Source organism: Apodemus sylvaticus, chromosome X (assembly GCF_947179515.1).
Source record: "Apodemus sylvaticus chromosome X, mApoSyl1.1, whole genome shotgun sequence".
Lineage (NCBI taxonomy): Eukaryota > Metazoa > Chordata > Mammalia > Rodentia > Muridae > Apodemus > Apodemus sylvaticus.
Window position 1 is genome coordinate 63,855,811 of NC_067495.1, and position 27,861 is coordinate 63,883,671.

The 27,861-nt window shown below is 44.5% G+C and overlaps 1 protein-coding gene across 1 annotated transcript in view; it reads right to left on the reverse strand.

Annotated features, from left to right (window-relative positions):
• The window catches only part of Slc16a2 (solute carrier family 16 member 2), a 124,340-nt gene extending 97,565 nt beyond the window's left edge, over window positions 1-26,775 (reverse strand). Inside the window, exon 1 of the mRNA XM_052171342.1 lies at window positions 26,146-26,775. Within this exon, the coding sequence (XP_052027302.1) occupies window positions 26,146-26,599 (454 nt within the window). The 5' untranslated portion in view covers window positions 26,600-26,775. The remainder of the gene's footprint in view (window positions 1-26,145) is intronic.
• Window positions 26,776-27,861: the final 1,086 nt, after the last annotated feature.

The following is a 27,861-nucleotide window of genomic DNA, read 5'->3' on the forward strand; positions in this document are numbered from 1 at the left end:
GGGCCTCCTTTGGCCCTTTTCCAAACTATGGAATCCTCCAAGCCCATTACTAACAGCAACACATTTCTTTACTTTGTGACATAACACATTTAAATCCAGGCTTGTTCTCTCCTGTTTATAACACCAGGAAAGCTTAGGTATGCCAAAGGGATTTGACCAGCGTGGTCCATTTACTGTCAACATCCTTCTATGAGACATTTGACCCATATCAGGTGGGAAGCACCCTGGCAAGATGACATTTCAACACAAATAGGCACATCTGTAGGAGCAATCCTGCTTCATATATATCCATCTGCTTCCTCTACAATCCATTCTTGAGCTACTTCACACTGAAGATCAAAAGGTTTCTCCCTAATTCTAACTAACTAATCATCAACTTCCCATGCCTCTTTATAGCCAAGCAAAGCAAGATCTTGTCACTTTTCAGTCATTTGTTCCTTACTTCAAATCAAACACTGAAACCAACTGCAGAGGAGTCACTGGAAAAGCGCATTGTAAGTCCGAGTAATAATCTCAGAGTTTGGACATAGAGCGCAGATGTGTGAGGGAAATAGCTGTGGGCAATCCACGTCCAAATGATTGATCACACATTTGAGGCTGCACACCTCTTTTGTCAGATAGATAAATATATTCTGCCTTTCCTCACAAAGCGGTCTCTGTATCCACTAGGAACTCAGCACACAGCCATGGAGCTAATACCCAAAGCCCAGCTGCAGCCTGACTCAGAACAGTGCAAGAACATACAAATCTTGCTATTTGTTACATATTTGGAATTAGAGGATCATAAATTTTCAGGAGTGGAAACTCTCTTAGCAAATTTTTTTAAGCCTTCAAAGTTCATGTGCTTTAACCACAGAGCCCACAGAAACTCATTCCAGAAGGGCAGAAAGGGATTGGCCCAGTAGCAGAGGGCCTGCTATCTTTGGTTTTCTACATAGTTCTCTCTTCACCCTAGGTAGGCTGGCTTGTGTTAATAGCATTATAGGTGGAACTCTATAATAGAGAGTTTTAAAAATGCTTACACTGGAAAACAAGAATTTTATTCTGTCATGACCAAGGAATCCCAGATCTCTAGAAGTTTACTGACTCCAACCACTACCAGAGACCAGGGAAACACTTTTTGAGAGAGGGTTTCACTACATAGTCTAGGCTGGCTTCAAGCTCACGACCTTTTTCCCTCAACCTCTGCAGTGCTGCCATTACAGATGTGCTCCTACATACTCAGATCAACATATTTTTATGGAGTATCAAGGTAGAGGGGACAAGATGGGAAGCTGGATGTTTTGGCCTCTAAGCCATGGACATGAAACCCTATCAGCCACACCATTGGCACTGTTGGAGGTACTGGCTTCTCTAAAATTAGTTGGGTTCCAATTGAAGAGTCATGTCCATTCATCCTATCAGCATGAGCCCCATATCATCTGATAACAAGATGAAGGCTTCTTTTTTATCCTTGGGACAGGGGTAGAGTTGTTATTTGTTGACACAGAAGTACAGATAAGATTCATTCATGAACCACAAAGACAGAAGTTTCATAAGGAAGTTTCATTCAGTTCAGTATATTGAGACTCAGACCCAGAAACAAAACTGGAAATACTCAAAGTTACGGTATGCATTAGTGTGTGGGCTCAACCTCCTACCTCAGCCAGTGCTATTTCCACTGGCCTTTCCAAAGGAAGTCTGTTGAGTCTTCCTTTACTCTCTCATTATTCATTTAACACATATTTACAGAATATTCCTTATGTCCTCTGTGCTAGGCTCTGGGGCTTACAATAGGGAAGTACATAATTTCTCAATAGGAATGGCTTAGGGAGAGCAAGTTAGTTGAATGAAGGTGATTAGAGGTCTTGTCTTAATGTTTGCTGGCATAGCAAGTGCATGAGTTTTACTTAGATCATGTACTCATTAGTTGTGGTTTTGGAAGATGCTAAAGTTCCTGAAGCTAGATTTTGTTGCCACCGTTGATGGGAAAAGGTTAGATCTTTATGGTAGTCTGTAGTGCCCTGTTGTAAGGCAAAGATCATCTCTTTATCCTGGAGGGCTGTGGAATGAGACTTGGAGAGGTGGGTTTGGATGAAGGGTCATGGTTGTGGGCAGGAGAAGTGTTAGGCAAAGGAAAAATCCCCAGAACAAAACAGCTAAAGAGTTCCTCACAACAGGATGAATCAAGACCTTTCCAGTCAGAGAAACCACAGCCTTCTGACACGGAGCCAGTGCTAGCAGGTGACCTAGTTAGAGGGGTGTGTGGCTGAAGAAGTCAAGGTTCTGAAGAAACCAATACAGCTTGAAGAGCAGAACAAGAGAGAATCACAGGGGGATCATGAAAGGTGGAGTTATCTATGTTCTCAGAAACCCACATATGATCAGAAAAGTAGCTGTTAGTTGTATTTGAAGTATTTAGAGTTCAGTGGAGCCAGCCTGAGCTGAGATGTGACCCACTAAAGCCAACACAATCAGGCAAGAGCAGATCTAATTACTTTGGGGGTTCTATTTTGAGCCTTTGCAGGTAAATAAATACTTTCTTTAGCAGATTCCCAATGAGATGAATAGAGAACCAAGAGTGTTGGGAATGAGCCTCACTCATCAGGTGCCCACCCCCGGTCCTACAACTCGAGCAATTGAATTACCACTATTCGGTTAGAGTGCAAAAGGCTCCGAGTCTAACCTGTTTGTTCATTGTGTAGGCAAGGAAACTGAAGCATAGAGAGGAGTAAGGGCTTGGTCTAATAATCACATAGCAAGTGAACATGACACTAATGAAGCTGGAACCCAGGTCTAATGACAATCAATGCTTCATCCATAGTCCCCTCTTCTGCTCAACACCAAGTGCACCTCAATGTACACAAATGAAAATTACCAACAAGTCAATTATGCCTTGCTTCTCACCAGCCATCTTTCTAGTCGAGTTCCTCTCTTGCCCCTACAGAACAGCGGGCCAGCGACCTGAGGCACTCTACAGATTTGAGCAGGGTAAAGCACAGTGCTTGGAGAGTGGGAAGTACAGCTAACATAAGGACATGAAGAAACAACTCCCGGGGGTTGTCTCAATACTGGCTAATTGACGTTTGAGGCATTTTCTTTTCAAACATGTCATTATCCTTGTACTTAAGGCAGCTGCCGGCGATAATACAGTGGGAACGAGGCCAAATTCCCTGAGATAAACAAACAGACACTTAGTGTCAGCCTGAGCTTTGGGTAACCTGCTCCCACTAGGCATTGCATCTTTCTCAGCATAAGAGTTGAGTCCTTGCAGTCATATAGCTCTGGGCAGATCTCTACCAATACACACACTTGAAACCTTGCAGCCTGCTTTGCTTTGTAAAAGAGGGGTGCCGCATCTCTCTCTTGCCCAAACCCTTTGTCTCTGGAAAAACTGAAGCACATGTTCTTAGGAATGTCTACCAGCCCAGCAAGAGATCAGCTCCAGGGATCAAACTTAAGGACTCAGAATCCTAAGATATGGTCTGATGTGATTTCGCCATTAGAATACTCAGTTATGAAATCATGGGAAGATAAGTAATTGATCAAGCAAATGAGGAAATGTAATATGAGTATTCTACGCAAGAGGGGACCAATGAGAACCAGAGCAGTACATCTACTCCGCTCTTATTTTCCTATCTAGCCGCTTCTTCTTCTTCTTCTTCTTCTTCTTCTTCTTCTTCTTCTTCTTCTTCTTCTTCTTCTTCTTCTTCTTCTTCTTCTTCTTCTTCTTCTTCTTCTGTAACATATCTTTTTAAAATTTTTTCTTTATTGATATATTTTTTATTTACATTGCAAATGATTTCCCCTTTTCTGGGTCCCCACTCCCCGAAAGTCCCATAAGCCCTCTTCCCTCCCCCTGTTCCTCCATCTATCCCTTCCCACTTCCCTGTTCTGGTATTCCCCTATACTGCTGTATGGAGTCTTTCCAGAACCAGGGGCCACTCCTCCATTCTTTTTGGACCTCATTTAATATGTGGATTATGTCTTATGTATACAAAGTTTCTAGGCTAATATCCACTTATCAGTGAGTGCATACCATGATTGATCTTTTGAGACTGTGTTACCTCACTTAGGATGATGTTCTCCAGCTCCATCCATTTGTCTAAGAATTTCATGAATTCATTGTTTCTAATGGCCATTGTGTAAATATACCACATTTTTTGTATCCATTCCTCCGTTGAAGGATACCTGGGTTCTTTCCTGCTTCTGGCTACTACAAATAGGGCTGCTATGAACATAGTGGAACATGTGTCCTTATTGCATGCTGAAGAATCCTCTGGGTATATGCCCAGGAGTGGTATAGCAGGGTCCTCAGGAAGTGTCATGCCCAGTTTTCTGAGGAACCGCCAGACTGATTTCCAAAGTGGTTGTACCATCTTACAGCCCCACCACAGTGGAGGAGTGTTCCTCTTTCTCCACATCCTCGCCAACACCTGGTGTCTCCTGAGTTTTTGACCTTAGCCATTCTGACTGGTGTGAGGTGAAATCTCAGGGTTGTTTTGATTTTCATTTCCCTAATAAGAACTCAAAAAGGTAGAACCCAGAGACCAAATAACCCCATTAAAAAGTGGGGTATGGAGCTAAACAAAGAATTTTCACGTGAAGAACATCGGAGGGCTGAGAAACACCTTAAGAAATGTTCAACATCATTAATCATTAGGGAAATGCAAATCAAAACAACCCTGAGATTTCACCTCACACCAGTCTGGCCGCTTCTTATAGAGCACTGCCTCCCTGAGCCTCAGTTTCCTCAAGTAGGAAACAATCAATATTCTCAACTTGATAAATGGATCTCTTTTATCAGAATCACCCAGTGTGTGTGTGTGTGTGTGTGTGTGTGTGTGTGTGCATGTATGAGACCATGGGGAGGTCTGGATGTGTGTGTGAGCACATGTGCATAAGCGTGTATATGAGTGTTGTGTGTGTATATATGAGACTGGGGAATCTGGAGGTGTGGTGTGTGTGTGTGAGTGTGAGTGTGTATGTGTGTATGTGTGTATGAGACTGTGGGGATTCTGGGTGCGTGTTATGTGTGTTCGTGTATGATGTGCTGTGTGTATGTAGTATGTGTGTATGTGTGTATGAGACTGTGGGGAAGTCTGAGGGTGTGGTATGTGTATGTGTGTGTGTGATGTGATGTATGTATACATGTGTGTGGTATGTGGGTATCTGTGTGTGTAGTGTATGTGTATGTGTGTATGGTGTGTGTGTATATGTATGTGTATATGTGCATGGGACTGTGGTCTGGGGGTATGATGTGTGTATGTGTGTGTGATGTGGTGTATGTGTATGTGTGTGTGTGTCTGGTATGTGTAGGTGTGGCATGTGTATGTGTGTATATGAGAGTGGGAGTGTGGAGTGTGTGCATATGAGACTGGGGGTGTGGTGGTTGTAATGTGGTGTATGTGTGTGTGTATGTGTGCTATTTAAAATTGAACCCAAAATCTTGCACATGCCCTGTCTTGAGTCACATCCTTAGGAAGTTTTGCATTTCAAAAATTTCAATACAGAGTCTAAGCTGTCCAGGTAGCCTTGAATTTGTGATCTTTCTGTCTCAGCCTCCCGAATAGGTGGAGTTACAGATTTGTGGCACCAGATCTGCAATATTTAAAATATTGAGTTGAAGGCTGTACTTCAGCAATTCTGATTCAGTGAGCTTATCTTTAACTACAGAGAAACTACTTTTAAGACCTTTTCTAGATGATTCTACTGGTTAGCTGAGGTTGCCACTGGGGACTTTATGCTCCTACCTTCTATGAATCTGAGGCAAGTTTGGAATACATACTTAACTCTGGTTATCAACATCACCAGCCTCTTTCTTTCTTTCTTTCTTTCTTTCTTTCTTTCTTTCTTTCTTTCTTTCTTTCTTTCTTTCTTTCTTTCTTTCTTTCTTTCTTTCTTTCTTTCTTTCCTTTTGTGCATTCTCTCTTTCTTTTCTTTCCTCCCTTCCTTGCTTTTCTTTCTTTCCTCCCTTCCTTGCTTTTCTTTCTTTCCTCCCTCCCTCCCTTTCTTTCTTTCTTTCTTTCTTTCTTTCTTTCTTTCTTTCTTTCTTTCTTTCTTTCTTTCTTTCTTTCTTTCTTTCTTTCTTTCATCTCTCTTGAAACAGTCTCACTGTGTACCTCTGGCTGTCCTGGAACTCACTATGTAGATCAGGCTAGCCTCAAACTCACAGAGATCTATCTGTCTCTGCCTCCTGAGTACTGGGATCAAACACTGGCACCACTACATATGGGTCCATTTTTTTTCCATTCAGGCCTGAATATTTCATATAAGGAACTAGTAGGCCCTTCTAATAACTCACCAAAACCGAAAAGAAATATGTGGTCAGGCTCAAAGGCCATGCTTTCTTGCATGTTGGATAACCTTTTTTTGGAATAAGCAATAACAGCTTCATGTAGGAAGAGAAGGGCAAAGGCTTACTGAGGTGGCACAGGAAAAGGCATTCAATGACATGTTAGGGCAGGGCCGGGTGGGGAGGAATGCGTTCTTTGTTGCAAACAGTTAGGTAACTCTGTCATTCTGTCATCCTCTTCCTCACCTGGGCCTTGGGCCAAAATCTTCACTTCTGACAACAAGAAAATAGGCTGGCTTCTTCTCTTGGGCATGACTTGAAGCGCAAGGCTGAGGCCAGAGGCTGAGAGAGAATTGGTTCAGTCACAGAGTCTTAGAGTTCCAAGTTTCAAAGTTCTTTCCTCAAACATAACATTTTTTTTTGTGTATGTTTACTTCACCAAGTAGGGTGTCTGTGTATGAGACAAGCAAGCTCCAGATGCCATTCCCTGGATAATTATGTGGCACAGTCTGCTAGAACTCAGGATGCAAGCTGCCTGCCTGCGCAGAGTGTTATTGGGCTGGTGAGAGAGGACCTTTTCTTGCTTGCTTGCTTTTTTTTTTCTGAAGGGGAATAATGGAGAGGACTGATTTAGATTGGATCTGGAAACTGGAGGTAGGGAAGCCAGGCTGCCAACGGAAGGACAGGACAGATGTGTGGGAACTCTGTCCTGCCCAGCTGCACCTGGAAAACAGAAGAGGCAGATGGGGCTTTGGGAATTCCAGCCTTGGTCAGAGGATGGCTGAGAGCGCAGCTCTCTCCTGGAGTTCAGAAACCCAATCAGCCCCAGGGGAAAGAGAGGAAGAAAGAATACTAGGTAGGCCCCCACAATTCCAATCTGAATTCATAAACAGGGCAAGGAAAGAGGACAGTCATTTGTCAGCTGTCCAGAAGCAAAGTAAATCTAGGGGCTTCCTGTGGGATTTCTTAGGGGTATGGTTAGCAGTCAAAGCAAAAGCCAAAATCTCTGACCTTGGTTGCTAAGAAAAACGATTTGTAAAACAAATCTAAACATATCATACCTTTAAAGTAGCCTTGCAAATAAGGCCTGAGAAGACAATGTGGATCTGACTTTGATTAATGTGCCTAGAATGAAAGACAGGAATGATCACAATACCCTTTCCTCAAGCCACATTCTTTGGGCCCGTCTTTGCCCCTCACTTCCACACACATACTTATCAAGTAAGTACTTAAGTCTATATAATACATTATGTTAGGTGTGAGAATCATTCTGATTCTCCTTCAGGAAACCTTTTGTCAACTGTTAGCTGTTGTTGTCACCGATGGTCTTACTTGACTCTAGTGTGGTGTTTACTTATCTGTGCTCTTGCAGGCGTGCAACTTAATTCTCTATCTCCCCTTGACCCTCTTGCGTCACAACGCGCCACAAAACTATGCTTTGGTCCTTTTGAGGAAACTCAAACTGAATAAAGGAGACAGAAAGGTTAACACACATGGGGCTGAGGGAACGGCTCAGTTGACAAAGTGGTTGCTACACAAGCATGAGGGGCCCCATAGGTTTGAATCCCCAGAACTCACATGAAAAGCCAAGTGTGATGGTACACACCTATAATAATCCCAGCACCGAGGAAGTGAAGACGGGTAGATACCTAGAGTTCTCCTGCCAGCTGGCCTAGCCAAAGCAGCGAGTCCCGGGTCCCACTGACAGACCCTGCTCCCAAAAAACCAAGGTGCACAGCTCCTGAGGAATGACGCCTTAGGTTGACCTCTGGTCTTCACAGATGTGTGTACACACATGCACCTGCATACAGATCAGGGTACACACACAAAGAAATGCAGTGCATGGTTGGTATCTCTTTGGTCTAACACAACTTTTATTGTGCTTACTGCCTAGTTTCATTTTATTCCTGAAGACTGATGGTTATCTGAAAATCAGATTCAGATTGTTTACCTCTCAAAGGCTTTCAGATAAACTTCCTACCCACTTCAATGTGCAAACAAACATACACAACTAGAACCCACCATTCATTATCTATCACTTCTCTGAGGTCAGTTAGTTTCCTTACTCACAATAATGGGCTAATAATAACATCATGAGACAAGCCCAATTTTCCACATATGTCTGTCTTGATTTGCATAGACCCAGGGTTGGCACCACTCATATAGGGGAAACGAGAAAGTCTTTCTGTACATAACATCCTGGCAAATTTTGCTTCTGGGAAAGGGAAAGAATTCTGTGGCTCTTTGTCACAGAGATTACAGAAGTGGATGGTCACCTAGTCTACAGTGCAAACGGGTCACAGGGACAGGACATTAGCTAAGCTGGGCAGATTTGCATTATTGTATGTATAAAAAGGAGCAGAACAGTTACAAAAAGCAGCCTCTCCTGAGAGAGGAGTTCGTCAAGGCTCATCAAGTATTTCCAAGCCATTTTCTGATCTGCTCCTCAAAACACACAACACAAATCTAAACAAATGTTTCGGCATACATTTTCTTTTCATCTAAACTCTTTCAAACCTTTAAACACAGGTTAGGTGCTTTGGGTCCATGAGCAAAGGCACTCTTGGCCAAGCCTGATGACCTGAGTTTGAACCAGGACTCACATTGTAGAAGAAGAGAAAAACAAACAAACAAACAAACAAACAAACTAAAACAACACTAAAATAGCAACGTCTGAAAGTTCTAACCTCCATGCATGTGCTTATTCTCCACAAAAACACATGGAAAAAACACCCTGATTTTTACCAACGAGACAATTAATGTTCAGGATGGTAAAGTACATACGGGTAGCCATAAAGTTGGTAAATAGTGGCAGAACTTATATTTTTGACATGTATATATGGATGTGCATGCAAATATATATGCACGTATGTGCAGGCCTAAGGTAGATACAGGTGTCTTCTATTGCTCCTCACTTACTTACTGAGGCAGAGACTCTTGCTGAACCTGGACCTTTTGGGTAGTCTCTCTAGTTAGCTCGAACTAGGGATCTCCTGGGACATGCAGAAGTGAGGAAGTTGAGTCAGCCCTAGAGCAACTCAGACTAAGCTGATCAGGATACATTCACTGTGTCTACTGGTGTAGAGGCATTACACGTAGGGAGACCCAAATGGGCAGAGAAGAAGAACAGGAGAACACAGTCAAGTCACTCTAAGGCTGCTGGGGTTAATAGGGAAGGATTATCATAGAGCTGGCTGACCCCTACAATGTCAGAGCTACAAGAGGCTTTATGAGTTATTTGAAAGCTGGGAGCTGTGGCTCAGTGGGAGAGTATGTACCCAGCACGCTCAAAACCCCAGCTTTTAATCCCTAGTACTAGAGGGGGTTATTATCCAGAAGTATATACTACTATTCACAGAGGAGTAGGGAAGAGTTGACTCTTGAGAGTCAAGAGGACTGGATTTGAATCCTTTACTGCAAGGGCTATCACTGGACCTTGAATAAATGACCTAATATTTCTGCTCTTTAATAGTTTTATGTGGAATATATTGGAGGGAGAAGTAGACCCCCACAGAGTTATTCTGAGGATTAAGTGAGATAATCCATGGAAAAATTTTTAGCATAATGCCTGGCATGCCGTAAGCTATCAATAACTTCTTTAAGTCAAAAAAGTTGTGGGTGAATTTCCATTCTGCAGTTATTAGCCATTTTACTTTGACCAAGGCAGTGGTAATTATTTCTTGGAGTGTATTTACAGGGTTAGTGTAAGCCCTAAATTATTCAGTTCATTTATGTACACATCCAGTTTGATGTTAGGCACATAGTAGATGCTCAGCGAATACTGGCTGACTCCAAACTGGAGTGTCTCTAGAACAAAAAACAAAACAAACAAAACAAAACAAACAAACCTGGAGTAGTTCCTCCTGACCTTTGCTATAAAAACTCAAGCAGGTTCAGTCTCGTCACATGAGGACTAATATTTTGGTGTTTTTGCTTCATTGTTATGAGGCTATCCCTCAGCTACAGACAAAATGGGAAAATGAGGTAGCTATCTGTCTTCTGGGATACACATTCTTAGCCCCCATCCCTGACCCTGTTAGGACATCTGTGGCCATTTCTCTTGCCTTAGAGTCCAGTGTGATGGGGCAGGAATAAGGGTCTAGGGGAAAGAGAGGCTGTCATGTCTCCTATGCCAGTCTAGGGAAATGTCCAGCATATGTCTGGTGTAAATCCTGTGAAGATTTTTAGTGGATCTCTACTCAAGATTAAAATTTGTCTTTAGGCTGAGGGATGAGAAGGGTGGCGTCAAGTGATATTTCAAAGCTTCCATTGCTTAACAGCACCCTTCAGAGAAACGGCTCCGAGGGAACCAGCCATCTGTTAAATATTCCCCTGGCACACACACACACACACACACACACACACACCCTAGTCTTTTCAGGCACTTTGAAATGACTTAAGAAGCTTCTTTTTTGCACTTGCCAAGTACCCATTGTTTGCAAAAACCTTTAAGAAATCGCTGGGCTTTCACTTCAATGCATATGGATTGGCATCTGACACCCAATCAGGATTACTGTGACTGTTGCTAGTCAACCCTTTACCATTGCCAAACAAGTGGTGGAAGTGTGTAAATCTTATTACCCATGCTTTGGTTTCCCAGCATGTAAAATAAGGCAGTGGACTATGTGACTGCTGTCCTAGAACTGAGTCTGCAATCAGTGAAGCAGGGGTGAGGACTGCCTATCCTGCATGTGCTCACACGCACATGCGTTCATCCCCTCTTCCTATATCCGTGGACACACACATCATCACACATATCACACACATTCACACCCATATTTAACACAAAGTTAGATATGCTCACAGTCTCACATATTTTCATACAAATTTGACCCAGACACATAATGAACCACCCCTCTCCCTGCACACACACAAACACGCATAAGTTTCTCAAGGTACCTGTGAGGAGTCTTTATGGTGCCGTTTTTCTCAGAAAGTTGTAACAAACACACCCTATTTCTAGAATAGACACACACTTTGGGTTACCTGTGACAATCCTGTTTTATGCCTCGTGTTCTAGAAAAATAGTAACAGTGTTCTCTTCCATCTCCCAAAGCATCCTGGTTTTGATAATAAGTGATACTCTAGCCCTACCTAAACCCATGTTACCATAGCCTCAGGCCTGTTCCCTTCCTGGGAGATTACCTTATCCTTTAATCATGTTTACGCCTTCAACTCCATCACTAGGGGTTTTGCTTTAATGTTTCAACCCTACAAAGAAGCAACACAATGTGCAGGCCCGCATCCCACAGATTGTGGGAAGGATGAGATCCTCTAAAACCAACCAAAATTCTAGTTGGCCTCAAAATGGGCACTCGGCTTCCTTGTTTTGGGTCTGACAATTATGAATTCTCCAGTTATGTGCTTTCTTCTCCTAATCCTCAACACTCTCACTCCCTCTTCCTTCTCCTTTCCTTCCTTCCTCCTAAAGCATTATGCTCTGATGATGCCAAGCTCTCTGAAGCAAATCTACTCTATGGTACCATATCCCCATACTTTAAGCTCAGAGATCTATGGAATAAGAAGTGACCAAGGCGGGTCACAGGAAGGATAATGAACAGGAGGAAGGGGAGAAGAAGAGGGATGTGAGATTCAATTTCTTTTAGGCCTAATTTCTTTTAGCTTCAGAGCATTTGGGCCAGTGACTATTTCTGTAGCTGGATTAACTGTGTTTTGAAAAATACTCTGAAAATGTTGTCAGCTATTTGCAACCATGGCTATAAATACATTGTGCGGGAAGGAGCTGTAGTGCTGCTATTCATGGAGCAACTGGACAGGACCCATGCTCTCCAGACATGTGGATACCACACAGGGCAGCCTGAATTTTAGCAGCAGCTGTGCTAACGTGCAAACAAGATGGAGACCAGGAAGAGGCCCCAGCAAGGGCAAAAGAGACACTGGCAGGATGAAGTTGGAGAATTTAGAGTGTCTTTTTCAGAATCCTAGAAGACAGGTCTAGAGAGAAGATGAATGTTGTGGTCTGCTCATTCATTTCCCAGCTATAAGGCTGTTTGTAAGTGTACACGTCTTTGGGAGTATGCATTTTTAATGGTCCATGTCACAAGTTCAGGCTTAAAATTAGATATGTATGTATAATTTCTTACATATATGGAGTTGCTTATACATGCGTACACAATGGGTAAATATCTCAGTCCATATATACAGGCATGGCCACATATGCAAATTTACATATTCACCTATTAATATAACCATGACAATAATTCATGTGGAATATTCAAAGTAGTTTCCAAAGGATTATCACAATGATTCTATTATTTGAACTTTATCACACAGCTGAGAGGTAGGGATTATAACCTCTACTGCCCTCTTTTCTGCAGAGAAGGAAAGGAAAGTTCACACTTGGCCAAGACTGTGGATCAGGTGGACAGTAGAGCTAGGGCTCTAAAAATGTCTACTTAATGTTGAATCTTGGGTCACATAGAATGTAGAGAAGTGAGACAAGGGGGAGTTAAACTTTGAGATCCTTATTGTGAGCTCCCATCTCAAGTCATCTTTGATTTCAACGCTCAGACTAAGTCCATGAAAAAGAGGAGGGCCTCAAGGCCAGTGCTAGCTTCTGTTGAACCATGGCCTGGAATGTAGCCTTGAGGTTTCTATTCCTGTCTGGAGTTCCAGCCAAGTCCATTCATGGGGCATAGGTGCGCCACAGCATTCTTTAGCAGTGCTCATTGGTGATATCCTGGAAGCCATAGGTAGGGTTGTTTTTTTTTATTTTTTATTTTTTTTTCAAATTAGAGGCTGGAACAATAGATTTGTTTCCTCCTTATTCTCTCCCATGGCTGTGTGTGTATCTCTCTTTCCCTTTCTACAAGGCGTAGGCTCACAACATCCGGTCTGACCGGTTCCACCTGAGCCTTCCATGTTTGAGACACTTTCTGAAAAGGGCAGATAGTACAGGCCTGAATGTGAGTGGTGCCATCCCCAGGGAAGACGGCAAATGAAGGGCTCTGCACCTCCCTTACATATAACATCATGTCTCTCCATCTGTTTAGTTAGCAGGCCTATGGAACTTTTAATTTGAGTCCCTCTTCCCATGGGCAAAGTGTAGGTCAAGGGGAAAAAAAAAGCTCCCAAGCCATTTTGGTTCTTGAAGCACATAATTGTCTTATTGTTCACCACTTGGGTGGTTAGAACCTGCTGATGCACGAGCAATGTAGAAGCTGATAATGACATCAAGGTTTCTAAGGTCACTGACTTGAAGTCACTGGAATAGTCAGAGCTAGGAGACTCTTGTTCCACTCATCACCAAGAGGCAGAGAATCCTAACCATTCTTCTTTCTCATCCCAACTCTACACTAGGATTTTAACTTGATAATATTTAGAGCTTCTTGCCAGGATTGTTTTATTGAGACTTCCAGGTAGATGTCCTCACCTGCTCCCAGAAGATAATAATCCTTCCAAGTACTGTGTGGGAGGTTCCAACCAGCAAAGAGTCCATGAGGCTTGGCAAGATAAGCCAGTAGGAACAGGATACAGAGCTCCCTGTTGTGTATGGAGCTGCTTGGGTAGAGAATTGCTGTGTGTAGCTGTGTAGACCGCACATAGTTAATGATTCTTTGCTGAACTTTGAGAGGAGTGTATGGAGTAGTATAACTGGTATGGGATGACCCCACATGTGGATTGAGCATAATTTTTGCTGTCAGTAAGTTAAGGCCACATCCAAATAAGAAAGGTACATATTTACCAATTGAACTCTGTCATCTCGCAGCATTTAATAGTTCTTAGGGACTCTGAAGGTCCTAATCTAGTCCTGGGCTTGGGCAACATGAGAGGAGCCCATGTGTTATCTTAACAACGCACCCAACCCCCAATTCTTGACTATAATTGGGCTAACTTGGGATCACATTTTCTCCTTTGGGCCCCAGTATGTAGATTCACAAGCCACAGATTATTAGATAGATGCCAAGAACAGCAAACATGTATGTAGCTCCTGTAATGTGTCAGATACTATATAAGACAGTTTATAAGGTCATGTCAACCATATATTGTAAGTGATTTTGTTATCTTCTTTTTACAAACAGGGAAATAGCAGTACAGAGAAGTTAAATACCTTGCACATGGACAAACAGCTAATGAAAAGTGTTTCTCTAGACAGTTTGGCTGAACATCAGTGCTGATTCAAACTGGCTCTATGACAAAATCCTTACACATAAAAACACAAACTTCTTTTAAATAATAAAAATCACTCTGGTCTCCTTGTGTGTATCTAAAAAGCTATCTTAAATTTTTTGATTTATTGATTTTGTTTTACGTGTATTAGTATTTTGCCTATACATATATCTGTGCACCATGAGTGTACCCAGTGCTACTGTCCTAGAACTAGAGTTACAGAAGGTGAGTCAGAGTCACCATGTGGGTGCTGGGAATCAAACTCAAGATCTTCTGCAAGAGTAACAAGTGCTCTTAAGCACTGAACCATTTCTTTAGTTCCTGGAAAGCAGTCTTAGAGTGGAGATTATTCAGGAAAGATTTCCTAGGATGTTAACTCAGTATGTCATAATTGGTGCTAACAAATACCAACTGTGCTTTGAGGTGGAATCTTACTTGCACAAGTATACACATATGCATACACACATAATTCTCTTTTATTCTTTCTTTAAGAATTATCACATCTCTATCTTCTATCTATCTATCTATCTATCTATCTATCTATCTATCTATCTACCTATCTACGTGTGTGTGTGTGTGTGTGTGTGCGCGCGTGCGTGTGTGTTCATGTGCCCTTATGTTACAGTTTGTGTGAATGTCAAAGGATAACTCACAGGAAATCAGTTCTCTCCTGTCACTCTGTAGTTCCTGAGGCTGGAAGGATGGAACTTAAAAATCATATTAACTTTTTATTTCCCAGATCCAGTCAATGTAGCACTTATTGTGACCAAAGACACTGGTATATGATGACCTTAAACAATTTCCTTTAACTGTTCCATGAATTTAAAAAATGGAGATGTTAATTACAATGTACCCAGTAAGAAATGACTGTTGCAACTCAAGAGGCTTCTTTCTCCTGGGCTTCACAGGATCTGGACACCACTCTGGACCTAAACTGAGAAGCTGAGAGCTTCTGCTACTATGCTCTTCTTGGCCTCAGAATGCTTAGAAAAAAATGTCTGGGTTGCTGACATAGAAAAGCAGGTGGTGTGGCCCAGGCTGATGTGACACAGGCCACTTTCAAGCATCTCATTTTGTGGCCTCATGCCCAGATCCCCCGGCCCCATGCCCTTCTCTCCAAATGTCCTCAGTATTTTTTCTTCTCCTACCCTTCCTCCCCACCCTACTGCACCTGCTGTGTAGGGCCTAATGGGGAACAGTGACTCACTGGATTCCCAGAGAGGGAAAACCCACCCCAAAACAAAACAACAAAACAACAGAATCTGAGACACAACCAAATAGTCTAATTTTTTTGTTCTGGTTTTTCGTTTTGTTTTATTTGAGTCAATGTTTTTGTCGAGTACTATGCAGGCCAATCTGACTTTGAACTCCTGATCCTCCTGCCTCTTTTTCCAAGTGCCTGCACCACAATACCTGGTTACAAATTGTCTAATTCTCAACTCCTATACTGTTACTTTTGCCCAGTTCCCATGTACTTAAACCCTATGTCGAGTTCCAAGCCTACCAGCAAGTTTCTCATGATTCTACATTCTTCTTTCTTTGCCCATATCACCCCAAGAAAGTGATAACAACTTTCAATTCAATACAATACACATTTTTCCTACGTAGCAATAACCATAGTTATTTTGAATGTTGTATTTTTTTCAAAGAAATTTTAAACTTAAGGGACACTCCTCTGGCTCATCTGGAGGTCCTTCTAGCACACAGTAAAGACCTACTTTCTTGGATTAAACCCACATTCATGCAATTGGGAGATAATGGATGGGAAAGGTGCATGAGCCAGGAAAGAACTCACACTTAATCAGATGCTTAATCAGATAGGTGCCAAGCTGTATGTTAGATCCTGAACGTGTGTTGTCTCATTTAACTTCCTTGTTATTTCTTATATTAGAAGACTAATACGATTTCCAAGAAACTGAAAACTTTGTCCATGGACCATATGACAAGGCATCTCCATCTAGTGCTGCTTCATCCTAAGGCCCACAGGAAAATATTGAAGACAGCTGATTAAATAATTTATGATATACCCATTTGAAAACGTGATGTGTCTGCAGCAAAGAATGAGGGCTTGCTTTATGGGCTTAATGTCTAACTAATACCCATGATACTTTGAAGCTTGAAGGCAAGTTAGAAGATAATGTGGGTTACGTTCCGTCATTTGCACTTCAAAGGTAGGCTATGCATTTGAATGATAGCAAGAAATAGAATATTTCTGGAAGGATACCCTAGAAAGTGCTTGTATACTTGGGGAGAAATGAGGACAGGAGAGGGGAGAGAGAGAGAGAGAGAGAGAGAGAGAGAGAGAGAGAGAGAGAGAGAGAGAGAGAGAGAGAGAATTTTCAACACTGTACATTTTGAATTTTATCTCCATGTATTTCCACAAAGTAACACTTGAGGATGGACTTGGGAAAAGTTCGGGATAAGCAGGGAAGCATAACGCCAGTGATTGAACAGAGAAGTGTGGAGCACGCCAGCAACTTACCACCTCCACTCATTTCTTAACCCCCTTTCAAAGCAACCTCCACTACAAATGGTTTAGTTAAGGACACCCCTTTCTGCACATAGCTCAATTATAGACCTGTAGGATGGGAATCTCAGTCTCTCTCTGTCTTTCCATATTTACTTCAATCTCTTAGTTGGGGGCAGATTGGGAACAGACCCCCCAGGACCTTTGTATATCCTAGGCAAATGCTCTGCCATCGACCTATAACTTTAGGCCTTTAGTTCAAATATTTGAATAGCTAAAAATCAGGATGTTTACTTGTGGTGTATTTAAAAGCCTCGTCGTAAAGAAGGGCTTATGGTTTACATTTTGTTACAAGCAATGAAAAAACATGTATCAGGCATGGTGGCATATGCTTATAATCCCAACACTTGATAGCTGAGGCAGGAGGACAGCCTGGGCTATAGAGCAAGGCCCTTGACTCACAGCAACAAAATAAGGCCATTTCCTCAGACAACTAACTGGCCTTAATGGAGGCTTTCTAAGTGGCCACTGAAATGAATGCTTGAAACTACTCCTGCAGTCCTTCTTTGTGACCTCAGTTCTCTGGGGCTATCCTGTTTAAAACACAAGGAAACTGGCCTATTCTAGAGCTGAATACAAAGGAACAAGTCTCCTTATAAACTTAATGTCCCCTGGCTCAGAACTTCTGACCCTAAATATCCCTTTCCTTCTTCCTTACTATCTGCAAGAGAGCAAGACTCTGTGACAGACTCTCTGGAGGAAGTGACACCCTAACTGCATCCACCATCTGCCCCCCAGCCCTAGCAATTCCTACTGAAATATTCAGCTGTTGATAGACTGAGGTTTGTGAGCTCTTGCCAAGTGCTGTAAATATTTCCACATGCCTTGTTTCCTTGAATGTATATGACCTGGGATCTGGTCCCTCCTCTGCTTGGGCTCTCCTAGGGCTGAGGAACAAAGAAAACACAACCAGTCCAGTCTTTAGCTTTAGGACATCAGACCAAACTGCAGATGAATCCAGAGAGGAGATGGTGAAGAGATGGAGTGGAAAGTGAGAGGGCAGGAAGAGATAGTTAGAGACACATTTAGACAATAGCACAGTGACTTTGTTTCTAGGGCCTGAGCAAGAATCAGCATAACAACAACAATAACAATAATTTACAAAGACCTTTTAGAAACACACAGTCATGTCCCATCCTGACAAAGCTGTCAAATTAAATACTGCTTGCTGAGGACAACTTTGTGGCCTTTGTACGCAGGACTGCTGCATCCTAGAAAGGTTATGTGATTTGTTCAGGACTAAAGAACAAAGAGGTAACAAATTGTCTAACACTTTTTGAACTTTAAGAATTATGATTCTTTGCACACACACACACACACTGGGTACAGTGAGATGTGTAAGTAAGAAGATGATGTCCTGTATAACAAGACTGCCCAACCTTTTTCTACTAAACCCCATCTCCTTTTCTCACAAGGATGCCAAAAAGATGCAGGAAGGAGAGAAATCCAAAGTACTGTCCCAAGGCAGCTGCTCCCACACCTGCGCTGTGTTAAGTCAGGGTCAAAAAGCAGGAGATCTGGTCTTAGACTGTTGAGATCCAAATCCTGGCTTTTGCCACATAAACCTGAACATGATATTTTTGTGCCTTAATTTATTGACAAAATGGAGAAAATAGTAGTATCTCTATGATTAGACTGTTGAGATTTAAAACAAATGGGTACTTAAAAGTGTTCAGGATGGTACTTCCCATAAAACTAATTGCTGTTGAGTAAATGTAGTTTATCACAACTATGCTTCTACTATTATTAGGGTGCTCAGCAGAAGTATGGAGCTAAAGGACAAAGAAATCCCACTGTGGAATGCAGCAGAGGCAGCTACAATAGGTTTTATGCTCCATACTGCCCTCCCAACCTCCATCAACCCAGTGGCAAGAGGGCTGGCACGGAGTTATCTCCAGTCTTCTATCCAATTCTCTCATACCTGTATGTGAGACAAGGACCATCAACAGAAGCTTTTTGTTTGTGGGTTTGGTAACCTGAACAAGTGGCTAAAACCACGACCTCAATCTCATAGACACCATGTTTGAAGGAACTCTACCAATAGGCCAGCTAGACATTATCTATCCCACTATATACACAAACACACAGGTCTGATGTACAGGGTGCGTGTACATAGCATTACAGCTTGGGTAAAATGGTAGGTGGGTAGATCTTCAGGATAAGGTAGGCAAAGAACCTATGTGGGGACTGGTTATCTAGCAACATCCACTTTCCTTGTTTCTGCCCAGGCTCATAGAAACAGGAAAGCCACTAACCCAGAAACTGCCCTTTCCTCTCTCTGCCCTCCTTAAGCTTTCCCCCCCTTTTTATTCTTGAAGGTTTGAGTATCTGTTTCCTTTCTTCTCTGATCTCCCTACAGCCAACTGTGCATCTTTTGCTGGCAAAAAGAGAGATGGTAAGAGCTTAACTTAGTATGAACCAGAACCCAGAAGCTAAACCCAGTCTGGAGTTCTGGGGGCCTAGGAGATGAACAACAATAATGTTGAAGATTTAAAGCAAAAGCGAGAAGATGTCTTGATTTTTATTAAGACTTAGCCATAACAATACCTCTTGGGCTGGGTGCTTAGGGCTGTGAAAAGAGAAGGTATGGGAATGGCCAAACAGGTTGCAGAACAGCTAGCTATTCTACTACAAAACTCTAGAGGTGGTTTCTATACCCTTGAGTCACCTTCCACTTGAGTGGAAAACAAGAAAAGGGAGAAAAGAAGAAAGAGAGGACTTGGTACACACACATGCACGCGTGCGTGCGTGTGTGCATGTGTGTGTGTGTGTGTGTGATGTGTGATCTTGAGAGTACAGATGGAGTTGAGCTTGTGTGACACCTTAAATAATTGCTTTCCGAACCGAGAAGTGGACAGCAAGAGAGGAGGAAGAACAATGCGGGGAGGAAGGAAGATGGTAGATCTAGCAAATGTGATAAAAAGACACAATGAGAAGTGAGGGGAGCCGAGCCAGAGTGGCAGGGATAGCCGATCTTGCATTTTTTTCTTATTAAGTCTACAAACATGAAAGTAGAGAACAGAGAAGGACAAGACTGCTCTGACGAAGAGGTTCCATGCCACATTCTCCACCCACAAGTAGATGCTGAGTTCTTTCATATAAGCAGGCAATTCACCTGTCTTCAGAGCAGGTCCTTTAATACCACTGAAGCCAGAGATGTCTGCAATGACCACAGCTCCCTTCTCAGCAACATTTGAATACTAGGTAGCATGCAGAATAGGGAGAAATGTGATATAGAGTTGAATTTGTGATAAATGTTTCCTAGTCTCATAACTGGGTCTGAACCAAGAAATATGACCCAGCCAGGCTGATCATTCTCTCCATCCTCTTGACCTAGCAAGTTTTCTAGGCTGGATACTTTGTATCTCTGTCACATTAACTCTGTAGAAAGATAGGGGAAGACTTCTTTTCGATGTAATATTTACAACACATGAATGATGGTATACATGTGCACATACACATGCGTGTTTTAAGAACAAGGCCTTGCTGCCACATGTGGTTGTGCACGCTTGTAATCTGAGTAGTCAGGAGGTATAGGCAGGAGGATCACTACAAGTTTGAGGGCAGCTTGTTTTAAGTAGTGAGTTCTTGTCTCAAAAGATAATCAATCAAACAAACTAACATGTAAACCAAACAAGTCCTTTTCTCTAGGGTTTACACACCCAATCCCAAGTAAGAAATCACACTCCATCATGAACACAATCTAAAACAAACAAACAAATTCTTTTTAACACTCAATAAAACAAACCCCATGGCATTTGGTTGTTGGGAGGAGCAGGGCACTCTCCTGAGAAACTGGACTTCTCAAAAGGTGGATACAGCATCTCTTACATACTCCTGCAAATATTGATGGTCTAGCTGCTTGCTTATTTTTCTCAAAAATATTGCCAAGTGACAAGGAAAATAAAAATCCTGTGTAAAAGGAAAGCACTCCATGCTTGGTGCCTCATTAGGCACTCTCAGCCAAACTGAGAGCAAAGCCAAAGTTGACCAGGGGTGCCAGGCACACACCTCAGCCTTCTCCAAGCTCTCTGAGAACACCCAAGCCAGCTACAAAGATTCCCTGTCTGAAGCCCTCCAACCTGAAGGCTCTGTATCACATTTGGATATCTTGGTTTCCACTTCTAGCCTGAAGTAACAAAAAACAAAGGTCACACTGACCATGCTTTTATGAGAAATGAGAGCAAGCTGTAGGAAATTAAATTTTATGAGAGGGGCCCGGGGTTGGAGAGTTGGCTCTGTGGTTAAAAGCACTTCTTGTTGCAAAGGGCCCAAACTCTGTTTGTAGCACCCACATGGAAGCTCATCGCCTCCTGGGGCACCAGGCACACATGTGATGTACAGATGTACACGCAGGCAAAATACTTACACATAAAAATAATAAAAGTAAATCTAGATTTTTTTTTCTTAAAGAGAGGGGTCCAAGCTGAGGCGCGAGGAAGAGCTTTCAGTTTAATACTTTTGAGGAACAGATTTGAATCCTGGGAAAGAGCATCATACAGACTAGCAGCACGCCAAGTTGAGAGTTCTTTTCAAAAATCCAGTTCTCTGGAGAGCAGAACATTGTGGGAAAAATATGTGTAGGCTCAGAGTTGCTCTTACATACGGAGCAAAATGGAGCTGGTATTTTTAAAGGTACACAAATTTTAAAGCCCCATAGTCTTTAGAAAAAAATCAAACAAATCAATAAAGTAGAAAAATGGTGTCCACGTGGTTTTCTTCACTTTCCTAATGTAGTCCCCAAACTGCCCCTTCAGGAAACTTAACAAGTTTTTGTTTGCATGTCAAAATTTATGCTAGGTGAGTACTAAAGAATGAGCTATCATCCAACTCTGGAAAGATATGATGTTGGGTTAGAAAATTCACATAGTTTTCTTTCTTGTTTTATAGATAGATAATTGAGGTACAGAGCAAGTTGGGATCACAGGTTTTGCAACTCCTAGCTGCTATCATTGAGATCATCAGTTTAGGGGGCATGTTCAGATTTGGCCTGAGGTGTCACTCTTAGATTTAGAGTAAGTTTCACTTGCCAATACCACTAGACAAGGGGGAAGAGGAGTTGTTTACAATGAGCACTTGAGGGCACTGGACAGTGAGACAAGGCTCCAGGCGTACCCAGCTATCCTCTCCAACAAGCATTTTCTTGTTTGGTTTTCCAGTGCCCCAGCCTCTCATCTTCCTTCTTTGTAGCAGGCCCCAAAGTGGGACAGATTGGGACCCACCCACTTTGCTTGGGGAGGAGGCAGAGGAATGATTTGAAAGATGCCTAGCCATTGGTCCTGTGGCCTAAAATACCAACATGATCTTACTCTGCTGGACCCCAGGCAAAAGCCTTCAGCCAAAGTCAGGGGATTGACAGATGTTTACTCAAAAGATACCTCAATCTCAAAGTCAACAATTTACTAGTACACCCAATGAGACACTGAAGCAAGTAGTTAAAAACACTACAATGAGGCAAAAGACAGCTGGCTTGCTTCCGGGCCCCTAGTCACTTTAAAGCCTAGATTAGTCTTCCGCATGCCAAGAAAGCTTTTCTCCACCAGGGTAGTTCACCAGCCTAAGCCATCACCTTGTACCAGTAGTGAACCTTCCTTACTATTATTCACTTTCTTTAGTAGTGCGAGCCCTAGCCTTGCCTCCCTCAGGAATTTCCAAGGGCTGTGCCTCTAAACTCCCCAATCAAAGGAGCTCTCATCATGTGGGGCTCAGTGGTAAACTGGAAATCAAGGCTGAAAGAGCAAGGTAGTGAATGGGCTTACTCTGAAGCACTTTAAAACAGACTTTAGTTTGGATCTAGTGTTAGCAACTCTGGCTAAATCTCCCCTATCTGCTAAACTTCAACTTCAATCGTGTCTCTACTTAAGGTTTGGAGAGTGAGCTACGGCTAGCAGCCAGTTTGCTCCAGTCTTGCTCCTATTTCCCATCATAAGGGTCATATGTTGTCCCAAGAAACCATGCTTGGTCTCTATCTCCCACAAAATGGTCTGGCTGCCTCCTGTCCTATCCGATGCCTTTTCTGGGCTGGAGAGATTCTTAATGTCCTACGACTCCTACAAAAGTCTATGCTCCCTTCTCTCCTGTTCTTTCCCCCTCTCCCCACTCCCACCCCCAGCCTAGACCTCAGTTATTTGTTTCACTCTCAAAAACCCTTTGCCTGTCAGTCCTCCCAGACCGAGCTCCTAGAGAGAGTTGGCTTCTCTTAAATGAGCTGAGGAAAGGACACTAAATATATACCTGGAGACGCACCAGAACCTCAAAGCCACAGGATTCACAAAGATTGTATATTACCTGCTCTAGGACAGCCCAAACTCTACTTTCCTTCTATCTGTCCCTTGACCTGTGCCAGAGGGCCCCTGTTTGGGATTGTCTCATAGACATCAAAATTACTTTTCTCTGGGACTTTCACTACTGCAGAACCTTGGACCCAATAAGCCATTATGTATACCTTCATGGCTAGACAATGTTAGGTCTAACAAAAACCCACTTGGGTTGCAGAGTACCTCCAACTACAAATTAATAGATTGTTAGGAATAAATGTCATGTAAGACATCAAGAAAATGTAAGCATCATTGTATTAATAGAAAAACAATGTACCAACTTCCTTAAGTGTCCTCCCAGACTGGTTATTGGGCAAATGCTGCCTCATAAAGTCAATCGCAAAATACTAAGTTTTTCCCATCTGTTTGATATTCCAGGGCTGTGACATAGGTGGCCATGAAACTTTGAATAAACTAGAGAAATTGTATGCAGGCAAAGATGTTTGGAATATCAAGATCTAAATTGTGACTTGGGCAAAGTATGATGGCACATGCTTAGAATCCTAGCACTTGGGGATTTGAGCACGAGGACTATCACAAGTATAAAGCTACTGTAGGCCACCTAGCAAATTCTAGGCCACCCAAGGCTGCATGGCAAGAGCCTACCCCAAAAGACAAGTCAATAAACAGGAACTTCAGAAATCTGAGGGTCTCAAGAAAGGTAATTCTGAGGATGAAATGTTTCTGTAAAATATTTACAAGAATGTAGTAGGGTGTTACTGACTTCTAGAATAAAAACCGAGACATTCTGCAAAGGCTCAGTATCAAAAAAACAAAACAAAACAAAAAACAAACAAAAAAAAAAACCAGTGAAATCATGATATACCACAAGGACCTGCGCCAAAGTATTCTTAGACCCTTGGGACATACCAAATTCCTTTCTGTCTCTTCCTGACCTGTACTCTCCATAGTTTAAGCCAGTAACTCCAGCTCCTCAGTGGACCTAGTCTGTGTTGGCATACACACTAGCCACACCTCTACAAAGACCACAGCACCACCGCCCCCTCCAGCTGCACTGTGAGGTATTGACCGGAAAGTCCCTGCCAGCCCTCCCCCTGAGTCTCCTATGATCACCTACTTTGAAGTCTGTTCCCCAGCAGTGAACCTCTTCCTGGTAAAATAGTGGTTTTTCCAAGTTTTACTGCATGCTCCTAAGGCCCCAGCGCTAGGCCTGATCACAGCACATAAATACAGGGGCCTAATTTCGGCTCAGCTTCTACTGCTTCCCTTTACAGTTAACCTAAACTTTGCCACTGACCCTGAAGGCCACTAGCCTGCCTTCGACCACAAGGCAACTCTCAGCAGGTTCCCCCCACCCCCACCCCCAGTAACCAAGGCAACATACTGAGGGCCTAGCCTGGCTGCTTTCCCAAGAGCCCCTAATCTGCATCAAAGCAGGAAAAAGGTGGTCCCACGGAGTGGAGAAGCAGCCTTCCACTCAGAAGTTGTCCCATGGCGTCCAGGGACGCCTCCACTACAGTGCCGTGTAGACTAGGTTGTTGTGGACTGCCATTTACAGCCGCTGAGTACACTCGAGATTTTCTCAAGTGGGCCCTGTACATTGTAGCAGGGCCAATGGGTCACAAGGTCTGAGGCACAAGAGTCCCAAGGCCCCTTCTGTCAGACAGCCCAGCAAAACTGCGAACAACACGCCTCCTTGACTGAAGGCTGTGGAGGGGCATGTCTAAAAGTAATCCACAAGTGGGCATTGCAGAATTCAAGGTTTCTATTTCAGATAATCCAAAAGTGCCCTCTTTTGGGGCTTATCAAGAGAGGACCCCTAGAACTCTAGAGGAACACTGTTTTCCACTTTTTTCCAAGTAGGGAACTTGAGGAGATGGTGTGCACACTTCCAGCTATCCTAACAGCTCAGAGAGGGAGCCAGATTTGCATGAAATGAGATCTCCAGCTCCCAGCTAGGTCCAGAAACCTCTCATCAGAACAGCTGAGGGGCTTCTTCTGCAGAGTGGACAGTCTGAGTTTCCAGAGGTCACTGGAGGGTCTCCGTGCTAGGGAGTCTGCACACAGTCAAGTGCCTGTAAGGTGAGGACTATGTCTCCAACCCTGCCCAGTCTTAGGGATGACCAAGTCAGTCCCAAGCCAAAGTTAGAGCGATGGGTCCACATTCTATCTTCGGGGAGAAAGAATCTCCCTTTGGATCACAGAGGTGTGGAGCGCCGGAGGCCACGCAGCTGAGGTGCGGACTGAGTCGCAGGACCCATTCTGAATCCCGCCTCCCTGCAAGGCTCGGCTTCCAGTGCACAGGGAGCCGCTTGCTCCCCGGGAGCGGCAAGCGACAGTACTGCTTGACTGGGCCGTACCCACAACAGGCAGAGACGCGCACACCCCCGCCCCCCCTACTCCTCCCTTTCTCTCCTGCCGACACACACGCCTGCCATGTGTTGACTCTGAGCGAAGAGTCATCAGGATTCCTGAAGTGGGAAAGCTGCTCTGGTCCCCCCGAAAGGAACAGGGGCTGCTGCGGGAACCGTTGTTCGTGCATCTCTTGGAGCCCTCCAACCTTCCTACAGTCCTGTCTGCACGACTTCGCTTCCCGCCCCCGCCCCCTAAATCCTCCAGATATTTTCCCCAGCACACACAGGGCAAAGTACTTTAAACAATCTAAAAGGTGAGTCTGGATTTGTCCCAGGGCAAAAAGTTCATTGCTTGCCTGTAACCAATGAATGCCCCAGTTCTCACCCCTGGGACCGCTTCAGCCTAGGTCTCCATCGCCCAGGCTGCCCTGAGCCCGGCAACCCATGCCCTAGCAGGACACAGGCAAGAAGGAGTGAGAAAGGCACTTTGAAAGGGCGCCTTAGACCAAGAGGTATGGAGATGACGGCGGGGGCAGACGCCCCTGCCCACAATGCCAGGTGGGGACACGTGGGGCCACTCACCTGCTTGGAACTCCACTTGACGATTTTTCTCTTTTTCCTCCTCTAGTAGCATGGAGTAGAGGATACCGACAGAGTTATGGATGCCGAAGATGGAGCCGTTGCACCAGGTGGCTGCAAACACCACTATCCAGCCGAAGCCACCTTCGGGAGGCTGGAAGCCACGCGCGGTGCCTCGGGTCTCCACAGTGGGCGTGGACTCGGGTTCTTGCACTGGCTCAGCCTCGAAGCCCAGCTCCGGCAGGGGTGCAGGGTCGGGTAGGGGCTGGGGCTCGGGCTCGGGCTGAGGCTCGGGCGGGGGCACTGGCACTGGCACGGGCTCGGGCTCAGGCTCCGGTTCGGGCTCGGGCTCTGGCTCCGGCTCGGGCACAGGACTACACACCGGCTCCTGATATTCCTGGTTTGCCTCCTGACAGGGCCCCTCAGCTTCCTCGCTCGCCGGGCTTGGCAGCGCCATCGCGACTAGGGGACTGACTGTGGCTTGCCGGAGGGAGCTGGAGGAGCTGTTGTCTGGCTGGTACTTGTTTCTGCTGCTACTGCTCCTGCCGCCGCTCCGAGCACTGCGGCTGCCGCTGCCTCAGCCCCTGCCTCCTCCTCCCAGCGCCCGAGCTGGCCAGCCTGTCCCGCGACAGACGGTCCCTCGAGCCCTCTCCTTCTCCTCCCCCGTCCAACCCCCCTCCTCGTCTCCCCACGTCATCTCTCTCTCCTCCCCCTCCTCCTCCCTCCCACCTCTTCCTCAACAGGCAGCCGCTACAACCTCTCTCTTCTCCCCAGCCCTTCCTCCTCTTACTCGCCTACCTACTCTAGCCGCTGCTGCCGCCCCAAACTCCCTTTTCAAATTATTGACTCCTATTCTTGTTCAGATGCTTGGAAGACGAATTAAATTGGCAAAGGGAGCAGAAACTACCCTGTTACCCTCCCTTCTCCTCCTCGCAGGTCCCAGAACCCACACAGATCAACATCTAGCCTCCAAGGAAGACCCTGCCTGTTCCTTGAGTCCACTCCCTCTTGGCTTTCAAGCAACTTGCAGCTAGATTGGTCCTGGGAACCTCTAGACAGAGCTGGTCCGTGACAGACCCCACCCTATCTTCGGGAGTCCCTGTGTTCCCACTTGGACTCCAGACGGGTGACCTAGAGGATACAGCTTGGGCTTCGGACAGAGGGTGGGCACAATCTTCTCAAGCCTGGAACTAAGACCCCCCCCCACAGATCCGCGCACCCCTCAGAGTCTCCCCTACCCCCGCGCTTCCCGGCAAATCCCTGGCGGGACTGAGGGGAGGAGGCGCAGCGGGGCCCGCCCCTCCGGGCAGTCAATCAGGGCTTTGTTTGCGCCAACCTGGAGCCCAGAGGAGCCACAGAGGGCCGGGTCTAGGCTTGGCCAGGGCAGACTCTGGGCCAGGGGCCGGGCCAGGAAAGAAGGGAGGCACGAAGGCACCAGAGGGGGCCAGGCCCAGGCTCCGGTGGGACGCAGAGCACAGTTCAGGTTACGCTTGGCTCTCTGTTCCAGAGAGCAAGAAATGGGGTCCAGATCTAGCTGCCAGTTTGGTCAAGGGCAGCCCAGCTCCCGATGTCCTTCCTGGTCAGGCTGGACCCTTGGGCCTGGATCTCTGCTTTTCGAGTGTAGAGAGGTATCTTTCTACCACCCACCTCTCTCTTACACCTACATTTCAGGCACTAACCTCAGAGTCCCACTGAATGTCCAAGACTCAGTAATGGAAA